The 26,654-nt window shown below is 48.2% G+C and overlaps 1 protein-coding gene across 14 annotated transcripts in view; it reads right to left on the minus strand.

Moving 5' to 3' along the window:
* Nucleotides 1–26,438, minus strand: part of PIP5K1C (phosphatidylinositol-4-phosphate 5-kinase type 1 gamma) — a 59,317-nt gene extending 32,879 nt beyond the window's left edge. For 9 of the 14 annotated variants that reach the window (XR_013229981.1, XR_013229980.1, XR_013229979.1 and 6 more), the window contains exons 1-6: nucleotides 26,200–26,437; nucleotides 9,949–9,980; nucleotides 3,868–3,960; nucleotides 2,431–2,561; nucleotides 897–1,014; nucleotides 132–284 (exon numbers count right to left, since the gene is read on the minus strand). Coding sequence is in view for 11 of the 14 variants with exons in the window: in XM_077332182.1 (XP_077188297.1) it covers nucleotides 132–284; nucleotides 897–1,014; nucleotides 2,431–2,561; nucleotides 3,868–3,960; nucleotides 9,949–9,980; nucleotides 26,200–26,308 (636 nt within the window). In the remaining 3 variants the exon portion in view is untranslated. Of the gene's footprint in view, nucleotides 1–131; nucleotides 285–896; nucleotides 1,015–2,430; nucleotides 2,562–3,867; nucleotides 3,961–9,948; nucleotides 9,981–26,199 lie in introns of all 14 variants that reach the window. The other 5 variants (XM_077332187.1, XM_077332181.1, XM_077332189.1 and 2 more) reach the window with 2 other exon arrangements.
* Nucleotides 26,439–26,654: the final 216 nt, after the last annotated feature.

Below are 26,654 nucleotides of genomic sequence, written 5' to 3' on the forward strand. Positions count from 1 at the left end.
AAGCCAGGCAAGCAGCATGCGAGGACATCTCAAAAGCACAAGGTCCGCTTCTGTAGGGTGAGGTTACAGCCCAGAAGACTCTTCAGCCATCTCCCTGCCTCACAAGGGAGCGGAGGAATTACGCTACATACCATGTAGTATCCTGGGAGAAGCTTCTGGAGGAACTCTGCCTCTTTATGCATCACAGTTTTGATGATGAACTCGTCGTCGCTGGTAACGTAGAAGAGGGAGCCGCTGGCCCCGGGGTTGGACAGTTCGATCAGGGGTTCGTTGCACAAGGAATACTGAAGAGAAGGAACAAAAGCAAGAAGGAACATGGAAGGGTGTGCACAGGCAACAGACGGGCCTTTTTCAACCTTTGGACCATGAAACAGCCCCTGAAATAAATTTTCAGGCTTCAAGGAACCCTGGAAGTGATCCCTGCCATGCCCCTCAGAAGTTCCGTGTCACCGGAAGTGACATCACCACCTGCGTTAACAGGCTGGGTCAGGGAGGATTATGGGAGGGGGGAGACAGGACATGGATTAAGGCAGGAGTAGGCATGCAGGCTCCACCCCCTCCCATGCACAGAAACCATGAGAGAACTCATGTTTGGGAGTGGGAGGAATAGAAGCAGCTGGTTCCTTAGTGTGGCTGAATCCATTAAATCCATTAAGACAGGTGGGGAAAGGTTGTGGGCCCCCTTTGGAATTCCTGCGGACCCCAGGGAATTCCATGGAATTCCAGGTCCATGGACCTGTTGTTGAGAATCCCTTCAATAGACAATTCCAGCAAGAATGTGGGCTCCCCCCTACCCCCCGACATGGCTGACCTGTGCAATCTACAGATCTCCTCAACTACGTGTCCCATGACAGATTCTAGCTGGGGAAAGGCCAGGGAGAGAGAGCCACACTTACCAAATAATCGTCTGGGCGAATGCCAAACAGCTCTCGGAAATATCGAAAAGCCACAGGTGCATAGGTTTTGAACCGGAAGTCAGGATAGTGATGGGCAGGTGTGAGGTTGCTGCCTTCGCTGAACAGGGGACAGGGAAAGAGAAAGAGGCACAAATGCATATAAAATACATGCATTAAGTAACACTACTTCTACATGGTCTTTTCCCCGGCTAGCCCAATCTGGTCAGATCTCGGAAGCTAAGCAGGGTCGGCCGTGGCTATTACTTGGAGGGGAGGACCCCCCCCACACACACACAAGGAAGTCCAGGGTCGCTACAAGGAGGCAGGCAACGGCAAACCACCTCTGAACATCTCTTCTGAAGGGTTGCAATGAGTTGGCAGTGCCCTGACCTCACTTTCCGCCACCAGTTCATTGCGAGCCAGAATAGTATAGCAGTTACAGAATTCACAGAATCACAGAGTTGGAAGGAGCCATCCAGGAATTATAAACAATACAGAATGGCCTTGTAAAAATTATAGGGTCTTTGATGATAGTGTACATTGGATTCCAGATATTCTGATTTCCTTTTCTGATTTAGACTTTCTATTGTACATTCCCCTCTTTTTGGTTTTTGGCTGCTTAAAAGATCACCAGTGAGGGGGAGCTCACTACCTCCTTAGGCAGCCGATCCCACTGCTGAACTACTCCGACTGTGAAAAATTCTTTCCTGATATCTATCCCGTACCGTTCTACATGTAAGTCCTGTCCTCTACTGCGGTGGTCCCCAGCCACCGGGCTGTGGCCTGGTGTTGGGCCGTAAAGGCCCTGGCATTGGGCCACGGCTCCCTGCCTCCACAGGGCCGGGCCGCGCATGCACATTTGCGCCATCCGCGGCCGCAAACGTGCATGTGCGGCCGGGTTGCACAAGCATGTTTGTGCCACATGCGTCCGCAAACGCGCATGCGCACGGGAGTGTCATACATGCGTGGCATGCGCGGCCAGGCGATCGCCCTCCCCGCTGCCGACGGTCCGCAGCCTGGAAAAGGTTGCGGACCACTGCTCTACTGCCAACAGTAACCGCTCATTGCCCTCTTCCAAACGACAACCTTTCAAATCCTTAAACAGAGCCATCATGTCTCCTCTCGATCGCCTCTTCTCTAGGCTGAACATTCCCAAGCCTTCCCTCACAGGGCTTGGGAGACCTGGGTTTCTCCCGCCCCTGCTCTGCCACAATCTTTGCTTGGTAACTTAGGGCAAGTCACTCTTGAAGCCTAACATGTCTCATAATGTTGCTGTGAGGTTAAAGCAGGGGTGAGAAGAACCATGTACCCAACCCCTAAGACCCTTGCAGATGGATATCCATCATGCCGGAGCTAGCGGCAACGCTCTCTGGATGCTTCCCTCACTTTTCTGGATCCCTTCTGAGAGTGACCAAGATATTAGCACTCCAGGCAATAAGACACATGAGAACAGGTTGTTTTACGCCATACATGGAGACTTCTCTTTTTTTGACCATCCTTCCCTGAAGCTCCCACCACCATCTGTGGTCATTACCTGGGAAAGAAAATGCTCTCCACGACATAAAAATCCTGCATCAAGACATCTCTTTCAGGCTTGGAACTCAAGTTCCCCACGGTGTAGCCAATACCGAGCTGGATGGCCCCTTTGAGCGTAGACGAAGTGGTCTAGGGAAGCCGAGAAGGGACACTGTCAACAGAGGCTGCTGTGGAACTTAAAGTCAAGGTGAGATCCAGATACAAGAAAAGCTGGTGAGGAAAGGGGCTCTTGAGCTGCAAGGCACAGCCATGTGCCCCAGAACAGATGGAGTCACACCTGCTGCTGTTCCCAGCTGGCTGAAAAAGCCCAGGGAGGGAGGAAGAGAAAGATGACCAGGAGAGCCGGTCCTGAAAGGACCCACAGCAAGACAGGATGCAATTCATGATCTTTCCACTCTGTTTTTCTCCCTTCTTTTTGAGCATGCTGACAGCGGAGCACCTTTGAAGAAGGAGGTTCTAAATAACTGCATCAGAAAAAGAAAAGGCTTGAAAATCTTCACTTGGCATCCTGCAATTATAAGCAGGAAGTCTCAAAGATGCACTTTGGAATAGGAGTAGCAGAAGCCACTCCGCTGTCCCAATTTAATTATGTCAAGTGGGAGAGAGCTCCAGCAGCAGAGGTGACTCCATGTAATGAGCTTGGAAAAAAACAGTGTTAACAGGAACAGTTTAAGCATGGAAGTGGGAGCCAGGTTAAGGGGGGGGGGGGAGAGACAGTTTATTAGAAGATTGGGAACCAGTAGGGGAGAATTGCCTGTGGCAATAAAGTCAATGAGGGATTGCAACCAATGGTAAAAAAACTGCTGAACAAAAATATTACAGTGTGCATTGTAAAAAAAAAAAAAATCAAACGCTCTCCAGCCTAAAAAGGGGGGGGGGAATTGATGAGGAATACTTTAAGAAGCCACCAGGGACACGTTAAAAAGCCACTGAGAGTCGATTAAAAGGAAATACAGTGGGAGATGGAGAAACGGGCTGGGTCAGGGCCCTAAGGACTCAGAATATCCTGGAGGGAAGGCATCTGCCAATCATGTCCCCCACCCTCAACTGCTTTCCAGCTCTGGGCTTCCTATGTTAACAACAAAAATACTTACAGCTAGGGAGATGGAAGAGTAAAAAATAAAAGGTCACTGACAAAAGAAGGGCCCTTATAAAACATCAACAGGCAACATTTATGTGCAAAAATTACAGCAGGAACCCTGAAATACGCTGCTTGTTAAAGGTTGGCAGACCCACTGGGAAAGGGTGGGAGAGACATTGGATTGTCTTTTGTCTCAAGACCACCTACAGCTAGAGCCCCCCCCCCCCAGCTTATTAAGTGAGCATGTGCAAGAGAGACAGAGAGAGGAAAGGCAGTCTTTGGCTTCCCAGCTCTGCCCCCAGCCTCTGAGACTCCAGAATTCTAGGAAAAAAAACAACAGAAAAAAGGACATACCTTCTTGTAGGTCGTCTCCCCAGAGGCATCCACTCCCCTGTGGCCTATTTTCTTCCCCTGGCCAACCCCTGGCTGCCCTGTCAGGGACGGCGCCTAGAAAGAAAAGGTTTTGAGGTGAGCAGAAGCGAAAACAGGAAATCCAGTCCCTTGGGCAGGAGACAGGGCTCCCGTGCAAGGCACAAGTGCTAGGGGGAAAGGGGGGCCTGGCCTTTGTCCCTCAAGGGTGCACCTGGCAGTTGCAGGCGTCAAGGTTGCTGACAGCATGCCGTTGAAGAGGAAGTGCATTCTTCAGGGGATAGACTAGATGACCCTGAAGGTCCCTTCCAACTTTATGATTCTATGGAGGCATACCCCATATTCTTAACTCCTTTGTGGTGGATGAGGAGCTATAAAAAGCGTCAAAAACACCAAGCAGTTCTGCAGCGCCTGTAACACGGAGCTATTCCACGGGGCCTGCAGTTGAGGCCAGGAATGTAATACCCGTAACATCTAACTGGCTGGCCTCCTGATGGGACTCCTGCTCAAGCACCAAGAAAAAGCACCGAAAGCTACTGTCCAAAGAACGGGAACCTTCCTCCGTGTTCTGGTTAATTGGCGAATGCACTGGAAAGCTGTCCAATGTTTTGGGATACTATTTTAATGTTATTTATGACCGCTTTAGTGACTGATGCAATCCACCCTGAGCCTCACAGGAAAGCTGGGTTATAAAAATAAAGATGAGGACAATTAGTATGCGATTAATATATAAAAGCCAGCGGGAAACCAACGAAATAGGACTCTGCTCTGCGGCGGAAGCTCTCTGGCTGACCCCGGGTCATTTGCGCTTTCTCAGCCTCTCCGCCTCACAGGGTTGTCGGGAGGATATAGAGGAAACAAAACTGAGGCAAGCCACTTGAGGTCCCCGTGGGATAGAAAGGCAGGGTATGTACAAAGCATATAAATCAATAATTACAAGCATTCTCTTAAAGGACGGGATGTTTTGTTGCTGCTGTTAAAAGCCAGACATGTGCTAAGCAAAGGAGCCAGCGAGGAAAGGAACAGAGGAGCTGGCAACCGCCTGGCTGTGCGGAAGACCGGCAGCCAGGCCTCTGGGGGCCACAATGTGCCAACAAGGAGGAAGAGAGAAGTCTGCTTTGCCACTTTAGAGACCTCCCAGCGCCTCTCCCAGGAGTCAGAACTTAACCACAACCGCCCTAGCAAGGCTTCCTGATCTATGTGGGGCTACCAGTTAATTAAAACACACGCACGGATTCTAAAGAGGAGTGAATTTCCAGTGTCTAATTTCAAGCCCGGATTGCAAAGCCTTCCCTGCTTGGTTTGAGCCTTTTCACAAAGGGTGTCAGTGAATCATAGAGTTGGAAGGGTCCTCATGGGTCATCTTGTCCAATCCTCTGAATCGTCGGGTGCTGAGATGGGATCATGAGCTTTCAAAGGGTCACGGCAAGAACTTGCTGTCACATGGTTGAGGCTTATGGTTGTGGCCGGCGCCTCCCCTTTTTAGATCGCGCCCCCCCCTCCTACATCAGCAGTGACCCCTGGTTTCCCGGATAGTTCCGCCGCCATCAGGTGGGGTGTGTTGGGGATTGTTTTTAGGTGTTTATGTATTAGGGGTTTTTATGAGGTTTTTACATGTTGTTACCCGCCGCGAGTCTCAGGGGAGCGGCGGGTTAGAAATCCAATAATAGCAGTAATAACAATAACAATAATAATAACAACATGTTCATGCCATGTTTGGTTATGTGATCTGAATCTGCCTATGTCAAAGCGACGTAATGGTCTGAGTTGTGCCTGTGTCGCCCATGATTCATTTTTTTAGTCCATGTTGCCTTTACCCTGCTTTGTAATTGCTTGTGCTCAGGGTGCTTGGCCAAAGGAAGGGGCCGGGTGAGAAAGCTAAACTATGTTAATTCTAAGAAGATAGATTCAAGTGGGCAGTCGTCTTGGTCTGAAGCAGGACAAATTTTGAATCCAGCCAGCGGATTATATATTTGCTCATTATGCTCCGACGCCGGCATTTCCATTAAATCCAAAATGTTTCCCATGCAATTCAATCCCAAGTGTATACAAACAGCTCCAATTGACTGGTTGTCCTATTTATCTGTGGAATCTGTCAACCATTTTTATATGCTGTAAGTGAATTCACTCTCATACTTTGCCTGTAAGTAAGAATTTACCACTTCCATGTCATGATGTTGTATCTGAGGAAGTGTGCAGGCTCAAAAAAGCTATTCACTTAATAAAACTTTGTTGGTCTTAAAGGTACCACTGGTCTCAAAATTTGTTATGTTATTCTAACTTTGTAACCCCAGAGAGGCTGGCAATAAATTTCCAAAGGTTCCTCAGTGCCTCTCTGCTATCTCATGGCCTTGGGGAGCAGACAGTGCTTCTCTCCCCTTTTAGCTTTAGTGGGCTTGTTGTATGGGGGAAAGTATAATTCCACCTGGGGTGCTGGGGGAGGGGAGTTGGAAGTAGCTTAAAGCCAGGCAGGTTTTTGCTACCTTTAGTTTCAGCAAAGAGTTTTCATGTGCCTGCTTTGTTAATCCTTTAATAAAGAGATTTCTTCAACCAAGAGTCTGCTTATTAGAGAATTTGACTGGAACATGACAGCTCACTGGGGCAGAGACAGAGTTATACAGACCAATACTGACCAGAAAATTCTATCTGTCATGACCCACAGAAGGCATATCCAGAAGTTTACCTTCTGACCCAACTGAGCAAAATTGCTACCCCGAACCTCACGGGAAGAGCAGATTAGAAAAATAAATTTATTACTGTTATTATAAAATCGGTCATCTCTGTTGTAGGTCAGGAGTTAACAGTGCCTGCCATCACCTTTCCCACTGCTTGCCAAGAATTTTTAGGCAGTGGTAGCGACCAGCAGGAGCTTCTGTCCAGTAAAGCCACCAATTTGTGCCAGATGCAATCCAGAAATTATAGGTTATGTCTGGATCCAGACTCTTAATGAGTAGAATGTTTGTGAATTTATTGTGCTGTATTTTAGGTGTCCCAAATTCTATTGGATATGCCACTTGGTATGCTGAGTTGAGACTGCATTTACTGGAATCCAGAGCATGGATCATTATGTTTAAATACTGGTTATGCCTTCATTTTTGGCCAGAACATACCAGTCTAATAGTTGATTTACTTGCTGACCCTCATTGTTTTCAATGGTCTCAATATATTATAGTATCCTTCGTAAAATTAATACTCTTGGTATAAACATCAACCCACTGGCCAATTCAGAGGGAGAGTTATATTCCCCAGACAATAAAAAGGTTATGGGAAACTGAGAAACAGCTCAATGAAGCAGGGATGAATCGGGTATGCTCTCCCCATTTCTTTGGTCTCTCTTTTACTCAGAACTCTATGGCCCAGTATTTCTCAAATCTGTTAAACCCAATTCATCATCATGCATTTATGATGGCCATGACGAATATTTTCCCATCAGCTGTCGTGAAAGGAAGATACCAAAGCATACCCACAGAACCAAGGATATGCGCCCGCCATCTTGGTGAACCAGAAACAATTACACGTATATTATTAATTTGCCCACTATTCTTCAAACAGCGGTCACACCTAATTGGGCTCATCTTGCAAGCCCAAAAGGATATAGATGTTGATGTGACACGGCATTTATTAGCTAAGATCCCTGAAATAACAGAGCATGTTCCAAGTTTTTAGCTGCTGTTTACCAGAGAAAGATCCAGATACATTGACTGAGACCTTGATTATACATCATTCTTAGCATATATATCTTAAATCGGAGGAATTTCTTAAGTTCTGCTCTGTATACTTATTTATATATGGTATTTATTATTTTCTATTCAATTTTATTTTTAGTACGCCCACAGAGGTACTGTATTTTATGTATTCATTCATTCATTCATTTGAATTCTATACCGCCCTTCCATAAGGCTCAGGGCGGTTTACATACAACATGGGGGGATACATGGAACAAATTAATATATAACATAAACAAATACAACAATAATCTAAATAACACCATTTCAGTGATCTTAAAGAATAGAACGGGAACAGGAACTTAGCTAGACCCTTAAAGAGGACAGACTGGTTCAGGCCATGGAGAGGATGTCTGAGGAGGGACCTGTTGTCGGTCTCAGGCAAATGCCTGGTGGAGGAGCTCCCTTTGGCAGGCCCTGCGGAATTGTGGGAGTTCGGACAGAGCCCTGATCTCCTCTGGGAGCTCGTTCCACCAGGTGGGGGCAAGGACAGAATAACTTCTGGCCCTCGTTGAGGACCGACGTGCTTCTTTGGGGCCAGGGATCACTAGCCAGTTGGCTGTGGCAGAGCGTAATTGTGTGTTTGTGTGTGTGACTGGCCAGTGGAGACTGTTTTGGGGGTAGCTGCCACCGAACCCCTGTCATATTGCAGTCGAATTCCTCAATAAGCAGGCGCTCAGTTGAAGAAGAGTCTTTATTAAGGGGTTAACGAAACAGGCACATGAAACTCTTTACCGAAGCTAAGGATAACTAGCAGTGACCCAGATTTAAGATGTTCCCAAGCTCCCTTCCCACAGTGCCCCTTGGCGCCAAACCCCGGGTGTGTTTCCATGCAGCTAGCCTGCAAAAGCAAAGGGGAGTCAAGCACTGTCTGCTACCCAAGTTTGTGAGAGAGCGCAAAAGAGGTCCCAAAGAGACTTATGGAATGTGACTGCCAGCCTCCCTTGTTTACACTCCCCAGCCACCCCTGGGATTCTCTGGTCAAGCACAGCTAGCAGTAGCAACTACCTAGCAGGAAAAAAAAATCATGGTAACAAATATCAAATCAGAGCATCCCTAGGGCACAGGCAGAACAGAGATTCACAAGGATCGTCACTGCGTGACCGGAGGAAAGCTCTGGCAGCTATTTCCTGCCTGCTTCACCACGTGTGACAGCCATTTTTAGAGTTGGGAGATGGGATGCTGGTCTGATCCAGCAGGGCTCTTCTGATGTTCTTATGAAGACCTCAGCCTCTGTGCCCTTTTGTTGGCCCTCCAGAGGAACTGGTTGGCCACTGTGTGAGACGGGATGCTGGACTAGATGAACCATTGGTCTGATCCAGCAGGACTCTTCTGATGTTCTTATGAAGACCTCAGCCTCTGTGCCCTTTTGTTGGCCCTCCAGAGGAACTGGTTGGCCACTGTGTGAGACGGGATGCTGGACTAGATGAACCATTGGTCTGATCCAGCAGGACTCTTCTGATGTTCTTATGAAGACCTCAGCCTCTGTGCCCTTTTGTTGGCCCTCCAGAGGAACTGGCTGGCCACTGTGTGAGACGGGATGCTGGACTAGATGAACCATTGGTCTGATCCAGCAGGACTCTTCTGATGTTCTTATGAAGACCTCAGCCTCTGTGCTCTGCTGTTGGCCCTCCAGAGGAACTGGTTGGCTACTAAAATCAGAGTCCAGTAGCACCTTTATGACCAACAAAGATTTATTCAAGGCGTGAACTGTTAAGTGCAAGCACTGTGTTCTTAGCCCGAGGAAGAGTGCTTGCACTCGAAAGCTCACACCTTGAATAAAATCTTGGTTGGTCTTAAAGGTGCTATTGGACTTTGATTTTATTGTGCTACTTCAGACCAACACGGCTACTCATTTGAATCTATCCTTATGGTTGGCTACTGTGTGAGACGGGATGCTGGATTAGATGGACCACTGGTCTGATCCAGCAGGGCTCTTCCCATATGTTCTTATAGGAAATAGTCTAAATGTAAGATGAGAGACTGTCAACTTGATCAATAGACAGGGGAATTGTTTGAACTATGGAAGATGCTTCCTGAAGTCTTTTTTTTTCTTGTTATGCATCATATTTTGTAACACATATTATGTAACACATTCTACTTCATGCTCAGCTGTGGCGCATGCAAAATAAAGCTACCAAGGCCATGTTACGGTGATACAAGCGTATTCAGTGGGAACGCTTTAATGACTGAGGCATTTTCTTGGGTTGCACCTCTGCTATGGGGACAGGAAGCCACTCTTTGATTATGTCTGACATCGTCACAGTGCAAAGTTGCATCTCTGCTGTTGGGAAGATCTGCTTGCGTGTACATCTCCTGATCGGAGAACACCAGCACTCACCTCTGTTAGAACCATCTTCTTAGGTCCCAGTCCTAAGGAGAGAAGGAGAACAACAGGGTAAGGAGATTGAATGCCCATTCCCTCAGAAGCTGCATCTCAACAAGAGTAGTTTGTTGGCCCATGTGCTGGCAGGATGACTAAGAGCAGGGGTAGTCAAACTGCGGTCCTCCAGAAGTCCATGGACTACAGTTCCCATAAGCCCCTGCCAGCATTCGCTGGCAGGGGCTTATGAGAATTGTAGTCCATGGACATCTGGAGGGCCGCAGTTTGACCACCGCTGACTAAGAAGCTCCACTTCTCTCCCTCCCTGAGAACGCCTTGTGTCAAAACGCTTTCATGAAAAACTCACCTTCTCAACCCAAAAACCGATTTCCCTCCCACGCCTTCTCCCAACTCCCCCCCCAAATAATTCAGAGCGTATTTACTCATGCCCCACTAACTTCAAGGGAACCTCCCCCCTAGCAAGCAGATTTAAGATCCCAGGGTTCTGTGTGATACTTAAAGGCAGTCCACTTTATTGCAGGCTGCGAGCGGAGTTTGCTCAACTGAAAATACGATAAAACCTAACCATCCACATAAAAATGCCACACAAGAGAATAAGCTGGCTTGGAAGTCTCCCCTATGACAAACTCACTCTTTAGGCACAAATGGTGTTTTTTTGTTTTGTGAAAAGCAAACTTTTCACAAGAATGTCCCATGAGCTACCACCCCCACAAGAGCTAGATCAAAACTAGGTGGTCAACGAAGTTTTAGAACCTGTCACGGCACCAGCTGTGACATCTCCTCGACCTCTATGGTGCCCCAAGTGTAAGGAAGCAGTGCAGGGAAAGACTGATGTGCTGGTTTCAGCACCAAAAAAGACAGATCTTGCACGGTAAGGATGTTTACAGAACATCTTTTATTTTACATGATTTTTATTTATGCTTTTAGTCACAGATATGAATGGCCAAGCAAGGTTATTAGACGTAGAAAGAAGAGTAGATTTTTATAACCCGATTTTTTACCTACCTGAAGGAGTCTTAAAGCAGCTTATGATCTACTTCCCTTCCTCTCCCCACGACAGGCACCTTGTGAGGTAGGTGAGGCTGAGAGAGCTCTGAGAGACCTGTGATTGGCCCAAGGTCTCCCAGCAGGCTTCATGGGGAAGAGGAGAGGGAGTCAGACCCGGGTCACCAGGTTCTCTTAAGGTGAGAGTCTGTCTTCTCTACTCAGACTGATAGCAGCTCTCAAACAGAGCTCTTTCACAACCCTTACTGCCTTATCCTTTTTAGCTGGAGATGCTGGGAATTGAACCTGGGACCTTCTCCATGCCAAGCCACTGAGCCATGGTCCCTGTCCAATACATGATACACGTAACCACCACCCTAAATTCAAAGATGATTCCACGGGAGCTGGATTAGGCACACTGAGTGCTTGCACAGAATCCCCAGGTACACAGAACCGTGCACAAGATCAAAAAACTCCCCCTTTACACCTAAGCATGATGTCCCACATCTTCCACTATAAATCTGAACCACATTCACACACACTTCCCTTGCTGTAGGGAGACTCCAGGGAAACCACCGGCTAATTTTGATTCTCCCAGAGCAGGAGATTTGTAATAATTATCACAAGCGGCTTGGCTTCCCAGCTTGTAAGTACCTAATAGCTTCTGTACTAAGCACAGCCCGGGTCAGGAGAGGGGACAGCTAGCAAGGGGGAGGGGGGGCCAAAGAAGGAGCACTGCGCACCTCCCCCCCCCACACACACACACACACACGCTCCTATTTTATTTTTATTCTGCTATTTAACTCAATAATTGGACCCCAAAGCAACTAGCCAAACACTTTCGACACACCATGGTCATAGCCTATTTGTTATATCGCCATGGGTAAAAGGTGGGGGTAGGTCTACTGGCTACTCAGCAGGAGCATTAAGACTGTACTTATCTCATAAACAAGCTGGCAGATGGCCTCGTGAGAAAAACTAATTCAACTCCCGGCTTCAGGGCAAGCAACCAGCAGGGGTCCATTCACACATGCAAGGCTTGCTCCCGGAGCCCTGCCTATTCAGGCACATGACTGCATGGAAAGAGTAGCATGGTGGGCAGAAAACCCTGTACTCTTGTCGGTGGGAGAAACCATGCTACAATCACAAGAAATTGTTTGTGGGGAGTATGCTTGTGTTTAGGTGAGGTAGCTTAGTACACTATGCCCAAGACTCAGAGTAGGAAGAGGCTGGTGTAAAACCTCAGATCTCTGGATGCAGAAGTTGGCATCTCTGCCAAGTCAAGGGAGAAAAGGCCTCAGCTTCTATATCCCACTGTTGGCCACTGTGTGAGACAGGATGCTGGATCACTAATGTGATCCAACTGGGCTCTTCTTATGTAGGCCTCAGCCTCTATTCCTAGCCCTCCAGGGGACCTGGTTGGCCACTGTGTGAGACAGGATGCTATACTCCAGACCAGGGGTAGTCAACCTGTGGTCCTCCAGATGTCCATGGACTACAATTCCCTGCGTTTGCTGGCAGGGGCTCATGGGAATTGTAGTCCATGAACATCTGGAAGACCATAGGTTGACTACCCCTGCTCTAGACAGAGCAGCATCAGGATGGACCAGCAGCAACAGCAGCAACATCATGCTCTCTGGGAGGTGCTGGTGCTGAGCAATGCAGTCGCTGGACAAATAATGGCTGACAAGATGGCAAACAGCCGGAAGACGTGTGGGCAAGCAGATGAATAGCAAGGAAAGGCTGGCAGGTAAGGCAGACAGGTATTGGCATTTTGTCTCTCTTCATTGTTGTCTCTTTTTTTCTTTGTGTTCTTGAAGCCTGTTAGTTCCCACCCCTACCAAACTGGGCTCCACCCCAACAGTTCCAGCCTTGCTGCTGGCCGTGCTGGGGGACGCTGCCTCTGTCCTACCTGCAGTGCCTGGAAGGACAGGCTCTGATGGAGCTACCTGCACACAAAGGAAATTTCAACAAAAGCGTCATAGTGGGTTCTCCATCTTTGGAAATGTTTAAACAGAGGCTGGATAACCATCTGACAGAGCTGAATCTGTGAAGGTTCAAGGGGGTGGCAGGTTACAGTGGGTGAGTGATAGGGATGTGAGGGTCCTGCATTGTGTGGGGGGTTGGACTAGATCAGTGGTCCCCAACCCGCGGGCCGCAACCCGGTGCCGGGCCGCGAAGGCCTTGGCGCCGGGCTGCGGCTCCCTCTCCCCGCCCCCCCCCCGCAGTAAAAAACTTCCCGGGCCGCAAGCTTGCGGCCCGGGAAGCTTCTTACTGCGGGAGGGGGGGGAGAGGGAATCAGGGCCGCACCCGTGCATCACGCATGTGCCATGCACGGTCGAAATCACGCATGCTCGAAAGTGCCACGCATGTGCGATTTCGGCCGCGCATTGTGCATGTGCGCGTGCGCGGCCCGGCCGCACATGCATGGCATGCACTGGCGCGCAGTTGCCCTGCCGGTCCCCAGCCTCCAAAAGGTTGGGGACCACTGGACTAGATGACCCTTCTAACTCTATGATTCTATGATCATCGGTTGTATACAAGTAGAGTCCCCTTCAGCAATTCTTGGGGTGAGGGAAGATTGGGAAAACAGATGTTACATTCTAGGAATATCACCACTTTGTTAGAATCATCACCACTTAGGCGGGGCTCGTTTGCTAAGGCGATCAGCTCCTTATTGCCACTGCATCCACAACTTGACCCAATTAGTGGAGTAAAGCATTAAAAAAGAAACGGTCAGCAGAAATCCTGCTGGAGGGCAAAGCCAGGGGCCAAAGTGCTGGACAGCCAGGAAAAGGAGCTTGGACTCAGGGCTTTCAACCTGATAGACATCAATCACGGCCTCAGGAGACAAACGCAGAAACCGGAGAGCATGTTGCTTGGCATTATTTGACCTTGCTGGTGGCTAGCAGAAATCTGCCCGCCGTGAGGGACGCATCACCCCTTTGCTTTTTCAGAAGTCGAAAAGAAAAAAATCCAGCATGAATGCCATGCGCCCTACCTGTATACTAGCCAGGATCAGCTGTAACTTTGGGACGACTAAACACTCCAAAGCAAAACTGATATTGCTGATCGGCAATGTATGAAATGGCTTTCAGTATGCAGTTGCTTATCTGTATACTGATACATACTGCAAGAAGCTAGATTGAATTTAAAATGCATCCTGGTGACCTCTGGCCATTGTTGATCTGTCTTTTTTTGCCCAGCCTTTACTCTGGGTAAGTGGTTCTCAACCTGGAGGTCAGGACCCCTTTGGGGGTGGAAAGACCCTTTCACAGCAGGGCAAGCAGCAGGGCGGGGGGGGGGGGACCATCCACACAACAGCCTCGCGGGATAGATTAAGATAGAGTGTTCATCTGTCTGGAGCAGCGGAAAAGAGCAAGATCGGCATGGTGGGACAAGAGGCAGAACTGAACTGAGAAACCCCGGGAAAAAAACAATTTATATACAATCATGAATAACGGATCTTCACGCCATTGGTCAGTTTTGGTTTAATTCCTGTGGAAGAACACTTGCATCATTTTATGGCTGGGGGTCACCACAACATGAGGAACTGGATTAAAGGGTCGTGGCATTAGGAAGGTTGCGAACCACTGGTCTGGGTCGCTCACCCCTTCTCCACTTCATCTTCAAAAAACTGAAAACTGGATATTGTTTATCCGGAACCCGTTCTGGCTTCACCAAATATTGAATAAAAGAGACATAAAAGGATGGATATAATAAACTTTACACATTATTATTTCTGGAACAACGCCGGAAGCTGATCTATTCTTCTTCTGTTGCCTATTTTGAATCAGCAGCATGGATGGACAGTCTCTTTTCAAACGCAGTCCAAGATACTGGCTATGACTGTTACAGCTCTTCCTGACCCGGGACTCACATATTTGAAGGATCACCTCCTTCCATATGTCTCTGTGCACCATCTGAGACTGTCAGGCAGCCATCTTTTAGCTATCCTATCATTTAGGTTGGCCGTTCTGGCACTGACCAGAGCCCAGGGCCTTTTCTGTCATTGCTCCAATTTTTGGAATGGGCACTTTGAGGAGGTGAGAGGTACCTTCAAGGCCGGCCTATTGGCCAAGGGGTTTGAGGGGGTCTGAACCGACAGGAATCTTTTAAGGGGAAACAGAGGAGGCATCTGGGATTTGCTGTTTTGTTTAGGGTTTTATCTGGGGATGTTTAAAAATTATTGTAAAAGTTATCGTAGGCCACCTTGAACCACAAGGAAAGGCTGGATATGTTTTTAATAAATAAATAAAAGGAACGTGGTGGGCTCTGGGGAGAGTCCTCGGTCCAGGAAGCTGAGGAAACATGGAAGTGTCCTGGGAGCACAGCTCGGCAATGGAAAGGATCATTGTTTTCTTCCCTTGTAACACCCATGAGAGGGGAAGGTAGATTATCCTGATCCTTTGGCACAGGATCAAGGAACAGAAAGTACACAGCTGCCCTCAGGCAACCTGCAGAAAAGGAATGCTGTAGAGAAGGGGTAGTCAACCTGTGGTCCTCCAGATGTCCATGGGCTACAATTCCCGTGAGCGTTTGCTGGTAGGGGCTCGTGGGAATTGAGGACCACAGGTTGGACATCTGGAGGACCACAGGTTGACTACCCCTGCCATAGAGACCCTCCAGAGTACATTTTTCACCCTAGCCCATGCCAAAAAAGGCAACACCGAGCAGGGCAGAACTGATCAAAGAAAGTCCTTCTTCACCCAAAGAGCCATTAACATGTGGAGTTCACTGCCACAGAAAGTGGTGGCAGCTACAAGTACAGACAGCTTCAAGAAAGGATTGTATAAACATCTGGAGCGGAGGTCTATCAGTGGCTCTTAGCCCCAAGGCCTAGATGGAACGCTCTGTCTGAGGCAGCGATGCTCTGTCCTCCTGGTGCTTGGGGGCCAGAAATGGAAGGGCTTCTGGAGTTCTCTCCCCACTGGTGGCCTTCCTGATGGCGCCTGGGCTTTGGCCAATGTGTGACACATAGTGCTAGACCAGATGGGACACATGGTTTCTCTTATGTTCATATTCACAGAGAGGGTTGACAAGCAGGCCGCAAGACACGACTAAGACACTACAACAAGCCACAGGATTTCCAATTAGCAGTAGCCTCCAGAAGTGGCTGACCTAATGCCACGAAGGGGCAAGATGAGTCTTTTGCTGCTTGAAGCGGAAAGGCTTGGACCCCAAAGGTTGATCAACCTGCTTTTGAACATAACCTCTAGTTTTAAGTCTGTTTTTAAATGGTTGACAAGGCAAAAATGTGCATTTAATGCATAGTTTGTTTATGGGGGGTTGGACTAGAAATGCTGTTTTCAAAACAAGACCTATCCAGTATATATTTATTGTACTTTCATTGAAGGAACTCAGAGCAGTGCCGAAGGTTGCCAACCTGCATGTGGGAGCTGCTGTAGCTCTCCCATAATTACAAGTGATCTCCAGACAGTAGAGAAAATGCCTCCTTGCTGAGGTCCCTCACTTCCCCAAACCGCACCATCCCCATGCTCCACCGCACCCCAAATCTCCAGCAATTTCCAAACCTGGAGCTGACAAACCCCAGCAATGCCCCTTCCTCATCACATCTTCACAACAGCCCTCTCAGGTAGACCAGATCAAAACACCGACAAGACTTTCAGGGACTAAGCTTTTGATACTCAAGGCTCCTTTTTGTCAGAGCACTGACTCTTGAAAGCTTATATCCCTTGTTGATCCCTACGATGTACTAGACTCGAATCTAGCTGGTTCTAATGCATGACAACCCTCCAAAATGAGGTTAAGACTTTAACTGGGTGTAAAGTCAGACAGCAAATTCACAGCAGAATGGGGATGTGAACCCAGATATTTCTGATTCTAAACCGGCACACTAACCATTAGAGCAGAGGTAATCAACCTGTGGTCCTCCAGATGTTCATGGACTACAATTACCATAACCCCATGCCAGCGTTTGCTGGCAGGGGCTCATGGGAATTGTAGTCCATGGACATCTGGAGGACCACAGGTTGACTACCCCTGCATTAGAGTAGCAATCCCCAACCTGTGGGCCACGGACCACATGTGGTCCTTCGACTAATTGGAGGTGGGCCCCGAAGGATGCCTTCTCTCCCCCCCCAGCCCTTTACAACATACTTCATTGTTGTGGCGTGTCTGTATCTTATTTTGAAGGGATGTTTAAACATTACCATAGCGATCAGAGAGCGTCAGGGCAGTGGTTGAGAGTAGAGGAGTAAACTACCCCCCCACCGGGCCTCAGTAAAAAGCGTTGAGTGGTCCCCGGTGAGTGGTCCCCAGCGTTGAGTGGTCCCCGGTGATAAAAAGGTTGGGGACCACTGCATTAGAGCACATAAAGAGTTTGGGTGGGAACAAAGCCATCCCCAGATATATACAACCACCTGCAAGGCAGGACATAAGCATACCATGGGGAGTCATCGAACACCACCCCCTCATGGCAGAGGAGATATCTGAGTCAGGGACTTGCACCTATCAAGACAGCTAACTACACTCATCCAGTCCTAGCACGGCCCATGGACTCTTTCCATCCACGCCACTGTGACACATTTTTCCCATTTGGCTGATGAGTCTCTGAATTTTTCCACAGCAAACCGGAGAAGCGTGTCTCTGCTATCGGTTAAGAAAGCCACTCGGCTAAACCCCTGACAAACAAAACAAAAAGGGTATGCATGTGAGAGCTGCTGGGGAGCAACTAACACGGCTGAGAGTGCGGTGACACAAGGTCTCTTTTACCAGAAAGATAAAATTCTTCTCCCTTCCCTATATACATAAGTATTCTCAAGTTGTGACTGACTTTTGGTGACCCAGCAGGGGGTCTTCAAGGCAAGTGAGAAGCAGAGGCGGTTGGCCATTGCCCTCCTGTGCAGAGCCTTCTTTGCTGGTTCTCCATCCAAGTTATTTGCAGAGCCAGTTTGGTGTAGCGGTTAGGAGTGCGGACTTCTAATCTGGCAAGCCGGGTTTGAATCTGCGCTCCCCGACATACAGCCAGCTGGGTGACCTAGATATGGGTGACCTAGAGATATCAGGGCTCTCTCAGCCTCACCCACCTCACAGGGTATCTGTTGTGGGGAGAGGAAAGGAAAGGCGACTGTAACCCGCTTTGAGACTCCTTCGGGTAGAGAAAAGCAGCATATAAGAACCAACTCTTCTTTTTCTTCAGTAATATCAGGGTTCTCTCCGCCTCCCCTCCCTCACAGGGTGTCTGTTGTGGGGAGAGGAAAGGGAAGGAGACTGTAAGCTGCTTTGACACTCCTTCGGGTAGAGAAAAGCGGCATATAAGAACCAACTCTTCTTTCTTTCTTTCTTTCTTTCTTTCTTTCTTTCTTTCTTTCTTTCTTTCTTTCTTTCTTTCTCTTTATTTATTTATTTATTTATTTATTTATTTATTTATTTATTTATTTATTTATTTATTTATTTATTTATTAAACTTATACCCCACCCTTCCCGACAAGTTGACTTTGGGTGGCTACTGACCCTGCTTAGCTACTGAGATCTGATGAGATCATGCTATATCACATGGCCTTCCCTCCCTCCTCCTCCCTACACTGCCACAAAGAGCTAGTGACCATGAAAAGAAGATGCATATCTTGCCATGGGCCGGAACACAAGTTGGGAAGGGGTGACACACTGCAAAGGAACTTCGAGAGATTTCAAAGGCGTGACCTAGCCAGCAGGTCAGGAGCAGATTTTGTTTCCGCCAAGCCACTGGTTTTCTAAAATGGTCTACCCCGGAAAACAAGCTTTTCATGCTTCCAGGAAGGAGAAAAATATTCCGCTCCATGTGTAGGCTCAGAAGTAAAGATGGTGGTATAGCCGTCTTCTTCTGCGCCCACGGCTTGGAGTTTCTTGAGCGCCTCCCAGTCTGCGTTAACCCATTTCTCCAACAAAAAGCAATGAAGGTTTTCAACAGGCCTGGTGAAGAGTGTGGGCATATATTACACGACAGTTTAAAAAAAACCAACACTACAAAAGTACACCAGCGTCCCCAAGCTAAATTCCAGTTATGCAAAGAAACCACCTGCCCTTTTTCTGTCTGCATAATTTATTTCTACAGTGTTTACTGCTTTTCAGAGTTTCCTGTTAGCCATGGGGAAGGAATAGTGAGTTAAACCGGACACCGAAGGCCAGGCTCTTGACTTCTGGGAGTCTGAGCTGGCTACCCCTGAAGCATATTGTGTCTACCTGGAAGGGAGGCTAGGTTTTCTCCAGGTGTGCCGGCCCAAAAAAGTGGCCAGCTGGGACCTTCTATGTATCAAGTGGATGCTCTGCCACTGATCCATGGCCCTCCTCAACAGAGACATCAGGAAATGCCCACATGCCAGAGTAATTAAAATTGCAACACACAGCAAACAAAACCTCAAGGATCAGAACTGCAGTTCTGTGACCGACCGACCACACAGCAAACAAGGCCAAGACCAGAAGACAATAATGGGGGGAAGCTTTCGCCTAACAACGAGCAGTTTCAATGCTCATCTGAGACTTCCTTAGCCAAAGACTTGTATACTTCTCCACGAATAAAAGGAAATGTTGGTGAGTACATCCTACCATTTATTTATTTTACATTTATAAGACCACCCTCCCCTCAAATTCACTGAAGAATGCAGGAGAATCCGAGCGAACTGTTCCTGAAGACTGACTGTGGAATTCAGCAATACAATTGTTCTGATCCATTTATTAACAGCCCTCCTCCTCTCATATAAATCTTTTAAGAAAATCACAAAGAAACATTGGAGACACTCTTCCTCAAAGTGTACCACCACTCAGATCAGTCTTTCTGAAGTTTGTCCAAGACTACAGATACGGCCTTCAGCATCGTCGTCATATATAAAAACCTTACCGTTCTGCTGCTGATGTGCCAAGCCTGATTGGCCCTTGCTGAGGGACATCTCCCAATAGGATGATGGAAGGACTCAACTGAGGGCCAATCAGAGGCTCTTCCCGTGCCCCACTCCTCCTTCGTGCTGCTTCCCAGCACTTGCTATGAGGAGGAAGAGTGGGCAGGACCGTTTCCACACTGGGAACTTTGCTGCCCCGGCTCCTGTGCGGGAGCCCAAATCTGGGGTGGACAAGGTGCACTGGGCCAAATTCTCCCCCCATGCAGGAGCAGGAAGAGGCGGGACAACTTGCCCCAACTCAAACTCCAGCCTGCAGCCCAGTACAAAGCCTCCAGTGCGGAAACAGTCCAGGAGGTAAGTTAGGGCCGGCTGTCCAGCTGCACTCTGCCACATTCCTTTCAAACAGTTCTGCAGGGCCTGTAAAAGGGAGATCTTCTGCCAGGCATTTGGCTTGAACCACCACTTCCCATTGGCCCCCAAGCCTCCCTCCTACGACAACCACTACAGATCCGCCCCACCAACTGGGCCTCAGTACAAGTTGAATTCAATGCTCTTCCCAGTATTCCACTGTCCTGTAATGTTGTTTACTGTTATTACCATGTTAATGTTATTGTTATCACTACATTATTATCACAGAGTTACTTGTATCGTTCCTGTTTCATGTAAACTGCCCTAAGCCTTTAGGAAAGGCTGTAAGTATATGAATGAATGAATGAATGAATGAATGAATGAATGAATGAATGAATGAATGAATGAATGAATGAATGAATGAATGAATGAATGAATTCCGCTGCAGCCAACCTGTACTCCCTGCTTTCCTGGCTGCCAGGAGGGCAGGGAAGGCTGTTCAGGCTGTCCATGGCATCCATGCTGCGTACCTGAGTCTCCTGGCTGCAGGGAAAGCTCAGAGGGGCCATCCGGCCCAGCTCACCACCTGACCCTCCCTGCTTGGCAGGCACTAGAGCAGGGCTCCTGCAGAGTGCAATAGCCCAGCTGGCGAGCTTAGCCACCCTGCTCTGCAGGGGCCCTTCCACCCTCCTGCACTTCTATAGTCCATTTAAAAACGGACTTTGCTGCCAGTACATCCATAATCTTGGACAGACTTCAGAAAGATCACTGCTGCAGTGCTGATGTTGTTGAAATCTGGAAGGCAATTCAAGAGACAATGAGGAAAGAAACAGCTGTGAACAAAACTGAACTGCATGCAAATATAATGGCTTAAGCACTATGTCCATCCCATTTCCTTGCTAGCATCCTCAAACCTATGCAAACTGAATTATTCAACAGGGTTTTTCTACACAGGTAATAGGGTTACACTGTACTAAATAGTTCACATAATTACCTGGATAAACGATTAGGGGCTGTGTAATTCCGGCTTTGTTTAATATGTCATATTAATACTTATCCTTTGTTTCAATTCTACTTTTTAGATTTCTGGCTGGTTCCAGATTTATGTAACTGTTTCGTTTAGTGTGCAAAAATTATTATAGTAGGCCCTTAGAAGAAGAAGCTTTTATATTCTGCTTTTCAATACCGGAAGAAGTCTCAAAGTGGTTTACAATCGCCTTCCCTTCTTCTCCCTACCACAACCCTGTGAGGTACATGAGGCTGAGAGAGCTCTGAGAACTGTGACTAGCCTAAGATGACCCAGCTGGCTGCACGTGGAGGAGTGGAGAATCAAACCCGGTCCTCCAGATTAGAGGCCACTGTTCTGAACCACTGCACCAAGCTAGGTTGTTACACGATCTTTCTATGTGATTTTTGCATTGTTTAACATGGCATGTTAATACTGATGGCTCTGCTTTCATTCTGATGTTTAAAAAGATTTCTGGTTGGTTCCAGGTTTCTACAACCATAATTCTATTTTGTGGTTTACTGAATGCCCCATCCTGTTGATTGACTTATTCTCACTGCGTAATCCACCCTGAATCCCAAGGAGAAAGGGGGACAATAAAAACAATGGAAATAAAGAAATGTAAGGTTAGACGCCTAACTTCCAGGAGAGATGCTGTCGCCTCAACAGGGGCATCTGATGAGCATGCTGGAATTATACCCACTATGATCAATTTTAGGACTAGAACTAGCTGAAGAGCACATTTACCAATGATATTCTGAACTAAGACAGAGCTCTGTAGTGGCAGAAGTCTTTTGGTGGGCATCTGGAACTAGAGTTCCTTCACTTCTCAAGAAGAAGAAGAATTTGTTCTTATATGCCGCTTTTCTCTACCCAAAGGAGTCTCAAAGCAGCTTACATTCACCTTCCCTTTCCTCTCCCCACAACAGACACCCTGTGAGGGAGGTGAGGCTGAGAGAGCCCTGATATTACTGCTCGGTCAGAACAGCTTTATCAGTGTTGTGGTGAGGCCAAGGTCACCTAGCTGGCTGCATGTGGGGGAGCGCGAAATCAAACCTGGCTCACCAGATTAGAACTCTACACTCCTAACCACTACACCAGTGGTTTTCAACCTGGGGGTCAGTATCCCTTTGGGGGGGATCGAACGACTCTTTCACAGGGGTTGTGGCAGGGCAAGCAGCTTGGCCGGGGAGCACTGCCACTGTTGCTGCTCTTCCTGGAGGCGGAAAACAGCAAGATCGGCATGGTGGGACAAGAGGCGGAACTCAACTGAAAACCCCCAGGAAAAAAAAACAATTTATATAAAATCATAAACAATGGCTCTTCACTATCCAGGAAGAGCAGGATACAAAAATAACACTGTTGTTGTTGGTATTGCAGAGATTGGCAATAGCAAACCACCTTTGCTCATCTTGCCTCGAAAACCCCACAGGTTGGCCATAAGGCTGGACAGCCCTTTCTGCCACCATTCTGGTTTGAACATAATGGGGGGGGGGGGAGGACAGAAAAACCTCAAACAAAACCCAACAAAAACAAACAATTGCACACCCTTACCTAGGACATCTGCATGCAAAAATGGGTTTAAAGTACAAGTACTGGGTAATGGGTTTAAACTACAAGTACAACGATATAGGCTAGATATCAGGAAAACATTTTTCACAGTCAGAGTAGTTCAGCAGTGGAATAGGCTGCCTAAGGACGTGGTGAGCTCCCCCTGCCTGGCAGTCTTCAAGCAAAGGTTGGATACACACTTTTCTTGGATGCTTTAGGATGCTTTGTGCTGATCCTGCGTTGAGCAGGGGGTTGGACTAGATAGCCTGTATGGCCCCTTCCAACTCTATAATTCTATGATTCTAAAAACAAGTCCTCTACAATTAACCCAAAGCCCTTCTCCCAATTCCCTTATCAAAAGCCCCACCACCACACCAAAGAATGCCACAAATCCCTGTTCCCCCCCCCCAAGATTATTAATGTGTCCCGGGGTACAATTAGAAAGCCCCTGGTAAGACCTCTGAAGACGCCAGTCTTTCATGAAGAACGGAGGGATTGGATACGCAATGCACGACAAGTTACCATTAACTGTTCTTAGTCACAAAAACACACAAGACAGCTCTCTACCACCCCCTGTGGCATCCACACAACTGTTAATAACAATCATGATAACAATGCCCTCCACACTGGCTTTAAATTCTACACATTCCACTGAAAATAACCTGTTGTGGGAGACAGTATTTAGGGCAGCACTTAGTCATCTGAGCTGGTTGAAGACCTGGAGCATCTACATTCCCTAAATAGAAATAATTAGAGTCGGTGCAGTGGTTAGAATGTCAGATTAGGGCTGGAATGTCCCCAAATTCAAATCCCCCGTACACCAGGTGGTTTCCTAGGTGACCCTGAGCTATACACTATTTCAGGCCAACCAGGCTCCCAGAGTGGTTGTGAAAAAAGATGAGGGGGAACCCATGAATGACACCGCTGAATTCCTCAGAGGAAGGGCAAATGACATACAAAAATTCCAGGCACCACTTTGATTCCCATCCCTGGCAAAGACCGTCAATGAGCACAGCAGAGGTGCTCCACTAATATTGCATAAGGTAAAGGTAAAGGTATCCCCTGTGCAAGCACCGGGTCATGTCTGACCCTTGGGGTGACGCCCTCTAGCATTTTCATGGCAGACAATACGGGGTGATTTGCCAGTGCCTTCCCCAGTCATTACTGTTTACCCCCCCCCAGCAAGCTGGGTACTCATTTTACTGACCTCGGAAGGATGGAAAGCCGAGTCAACCTTGAGCCGGCTGCTGGGATTGAACTCGCAGCCTCATGGGCAGAGCTTCAGACTGCATGTCTGCTGCCTTACCACTCTGCGCCACAAGAGGCTCTTAATATTGCATAAAAGGCCTATTTTCAAAACAGAGAGTTCTTCATAGAGAAATGAGGCCCAGCAACTGGAAAACACCACGTCCTAAACCGCACATTAACAGGAGGACCAGCTCAGCGGCAATTTAGAGCTGCAAACGGCCTTGTACTGCCCATGGGCCCACTTGAAGGCTACAAAAACAAAATAGGGGGAAGGCTCAGGAGAAATAAACAAATAAACAATGACGGAACCCAAATAACCAAAGCAAATCCAGTAACATGCAATAGCCCATTAAGCGCAAAATTGTTTTGTGAAATTCTATAAAGGTAACTATGTTGGCAGTACATATGTTACACGTTCATTGTCATGTGTGTGTGTGTGTGTGTGTGTGTATATGAAATAAAAATAATGCAATACACACACACACAGAAAAGACAATGAATGTGTAATATGATTAAAATAATTTTGCTATTAAAGGGATACTGCATGAGTTCCCAAAAATAGGGCAGAATACAAATCCCATATATATAATACATAAAATAAATAAAATGTTAATAGATTTGTGTTGGTTACTGGACACACCGTAGGATTCATTTGGATTCCTTCATTGCTCATTTTAGGATTACAGCAATTATCTCCTGCTCAGGATGTGAACTGTTCCTAACAAGGGGGGGGGGGAGGGGGGAATTAGAGGAAACATTTCTGGAGACCTTATGGATTTAGCAGTTTTGGGGGTAGGGGGCGTAAAGAAGAAAAGCTAAGCTTCTGATATGGTGCAGGGGCAGCCAAACTGTGGCTCTCCAGATGTCCATGGACTACAATTCCCATGAGGTCATGGTAATCACAATCCACAAACAGCTAGAGAACCAGTTTGGACCACCCCTACTGTAAGACCTTCAGGCCAAATGCTAGATGCAGATTTCATTAACAGAGAAAACAGAAGTGTAGTGACTGGGCAAGGCTATGCACAAGGGGAAGGGGTTAACCCCCCCCCCCAAAAAAAGGTAAAGGTATCACCTGTGCAAGCACCGAGTCATGTCTGACCCTTGGGGTGACGCCCTCTAGCTTTTTCATGGCAGACTCAATACGGGGTGGTTTGCCAGTGCCTTCCCCAGTCATTACCATTTACCTCCCAGCAAGCTAATCTGTTCCCCTTAATAAAAAGGTTACAGGCTGCTGGAAGGAGCTGAGACTCATCACGTAGCCATCAATCATGGAAGCTGTCCCGGTTGTCCCATCCCTGGCTGAGGCCTGGGTGGGATTTAGGGGGGCGCGGGAGGGGGAACTCGGCTGGCCTGCCCAGGGTGGAGTTGGGGGATGGGGGTCTAATGGCCATTGTATTCCTGGATGCAACAGGCCTTCATCCCTAGTAAAGAAACAATACAAAAAGCCTATTAACAAAAGGTAGGAGACAGAATAATAATAGAAAAAGAACAAAAGTTCAAGAAAAAGTGAGAAAGAACTAATTAAGTTTCACAACGTTTCTGGAATGTATTGACCCCCCCCCCTTAAAAATCATGTGCCCAAACCTGTGGCTGGGGGAGGAAGGGCAACCCAATAGTAATAACAGCAAACGCCACATTGGTGACAAGAGCAGTGGCACCACGATGAGGACAAGGGGATCCATAAGGATAACGGAGATAATAATAATAGGGCGGTATTGATGATGAAGAGAAGAGCAGCAATAATCTGGAGGGTGACCCATCCTCAAATGCACCGGAGGGGGGGGAGGGCTGGGGATACTGAGGCTGACAGCCACAGCACTTGTGTATTGAGGATGCTGGCCAGGGATGCCAGCCTCCAGGTGGGACCTGGGGATCACCGGGTTTTGTAGGTCATCTCCAGGTAAGAGATCATTTTCCCTGGAGAAAAGGGCTGCTTTGGAGGGTGCACAATAGGGATGCCAGTCTCCAGATGGGACCTGGAGATCCCCTGGAATTACAGCTCATCTCCAGGCCACAGAGGTCAGTTCCCCTGGGGAAAACAGATGCTTTGGAGGGTACACTAGGGATGCCAGCCTCCAGGTCTGGCCTGGGGATCCCCTGGATTTACAGGTCATCTCCAGGCCACGGAGGTCCGTTCCCCAAAGGGCTTCCAGCAAAGGGCTTCTTTGGAGGGGGCAACTCCCTAGCATTACACTTCCCTGGGGCCCCGCCCCGCCCCTAAACTCTCCCGGTCCCCCCAACCCAGAGGTGGCAACCGTGGTCCTCTCTCACCTCCAGCCGAGTCGAGACCCCCCCAGCCCGCCTCCGGGGTAACGGCTCCGGCTCCCGCCTCTGCGCCGTCGCCGCCGCTGCTGGCTTCGTCCGGCGCCTCCAGCTCCATGGCCGCGGGCGGGCGGGCGGGCGGGTAGCCGCAGAGGCCTCAGCGCCGGCCGGCCGAGGAGACGGAGCGCGGCGGGCAGGCCGAGGCAGGCGCGCGCACCCTCGGAGGCCCCATCACAGACCGCGGCGGCTAGAGAGGCGCGCAGGGCGGGAGCGCAAGCGCCGTCTGGTCTCTATGGTCAGCCGGGGCCAGAGCGGCGGCCTGGCGAGGCCCGAGAAGCGCCACAGAGACGCTTGAAGGAGACTGGACGGTTGTCTCTGTAGATGGAGAAAATGTCACACACACACACACCCGGTAAAAGATCAAATATGTTAATTTAGAGCTCAGCTGCTTATTATTATTGTAT

The sequence above is a fragment of the Paroedura picta genome, chromosome 4 (genome assembly GCF_049243985.1).
Source record: "Paroedura picta isolate Pp20150507F chromosome 4, Ppicta_v3.0, whole genome shotgun sequence".
Taxonomy (NCBI): Eukaryota; Metazoa; Chordata; class Lepidosauria; order Squamata; family Gekkonidae; genus Paroedura; species Paroedura picta.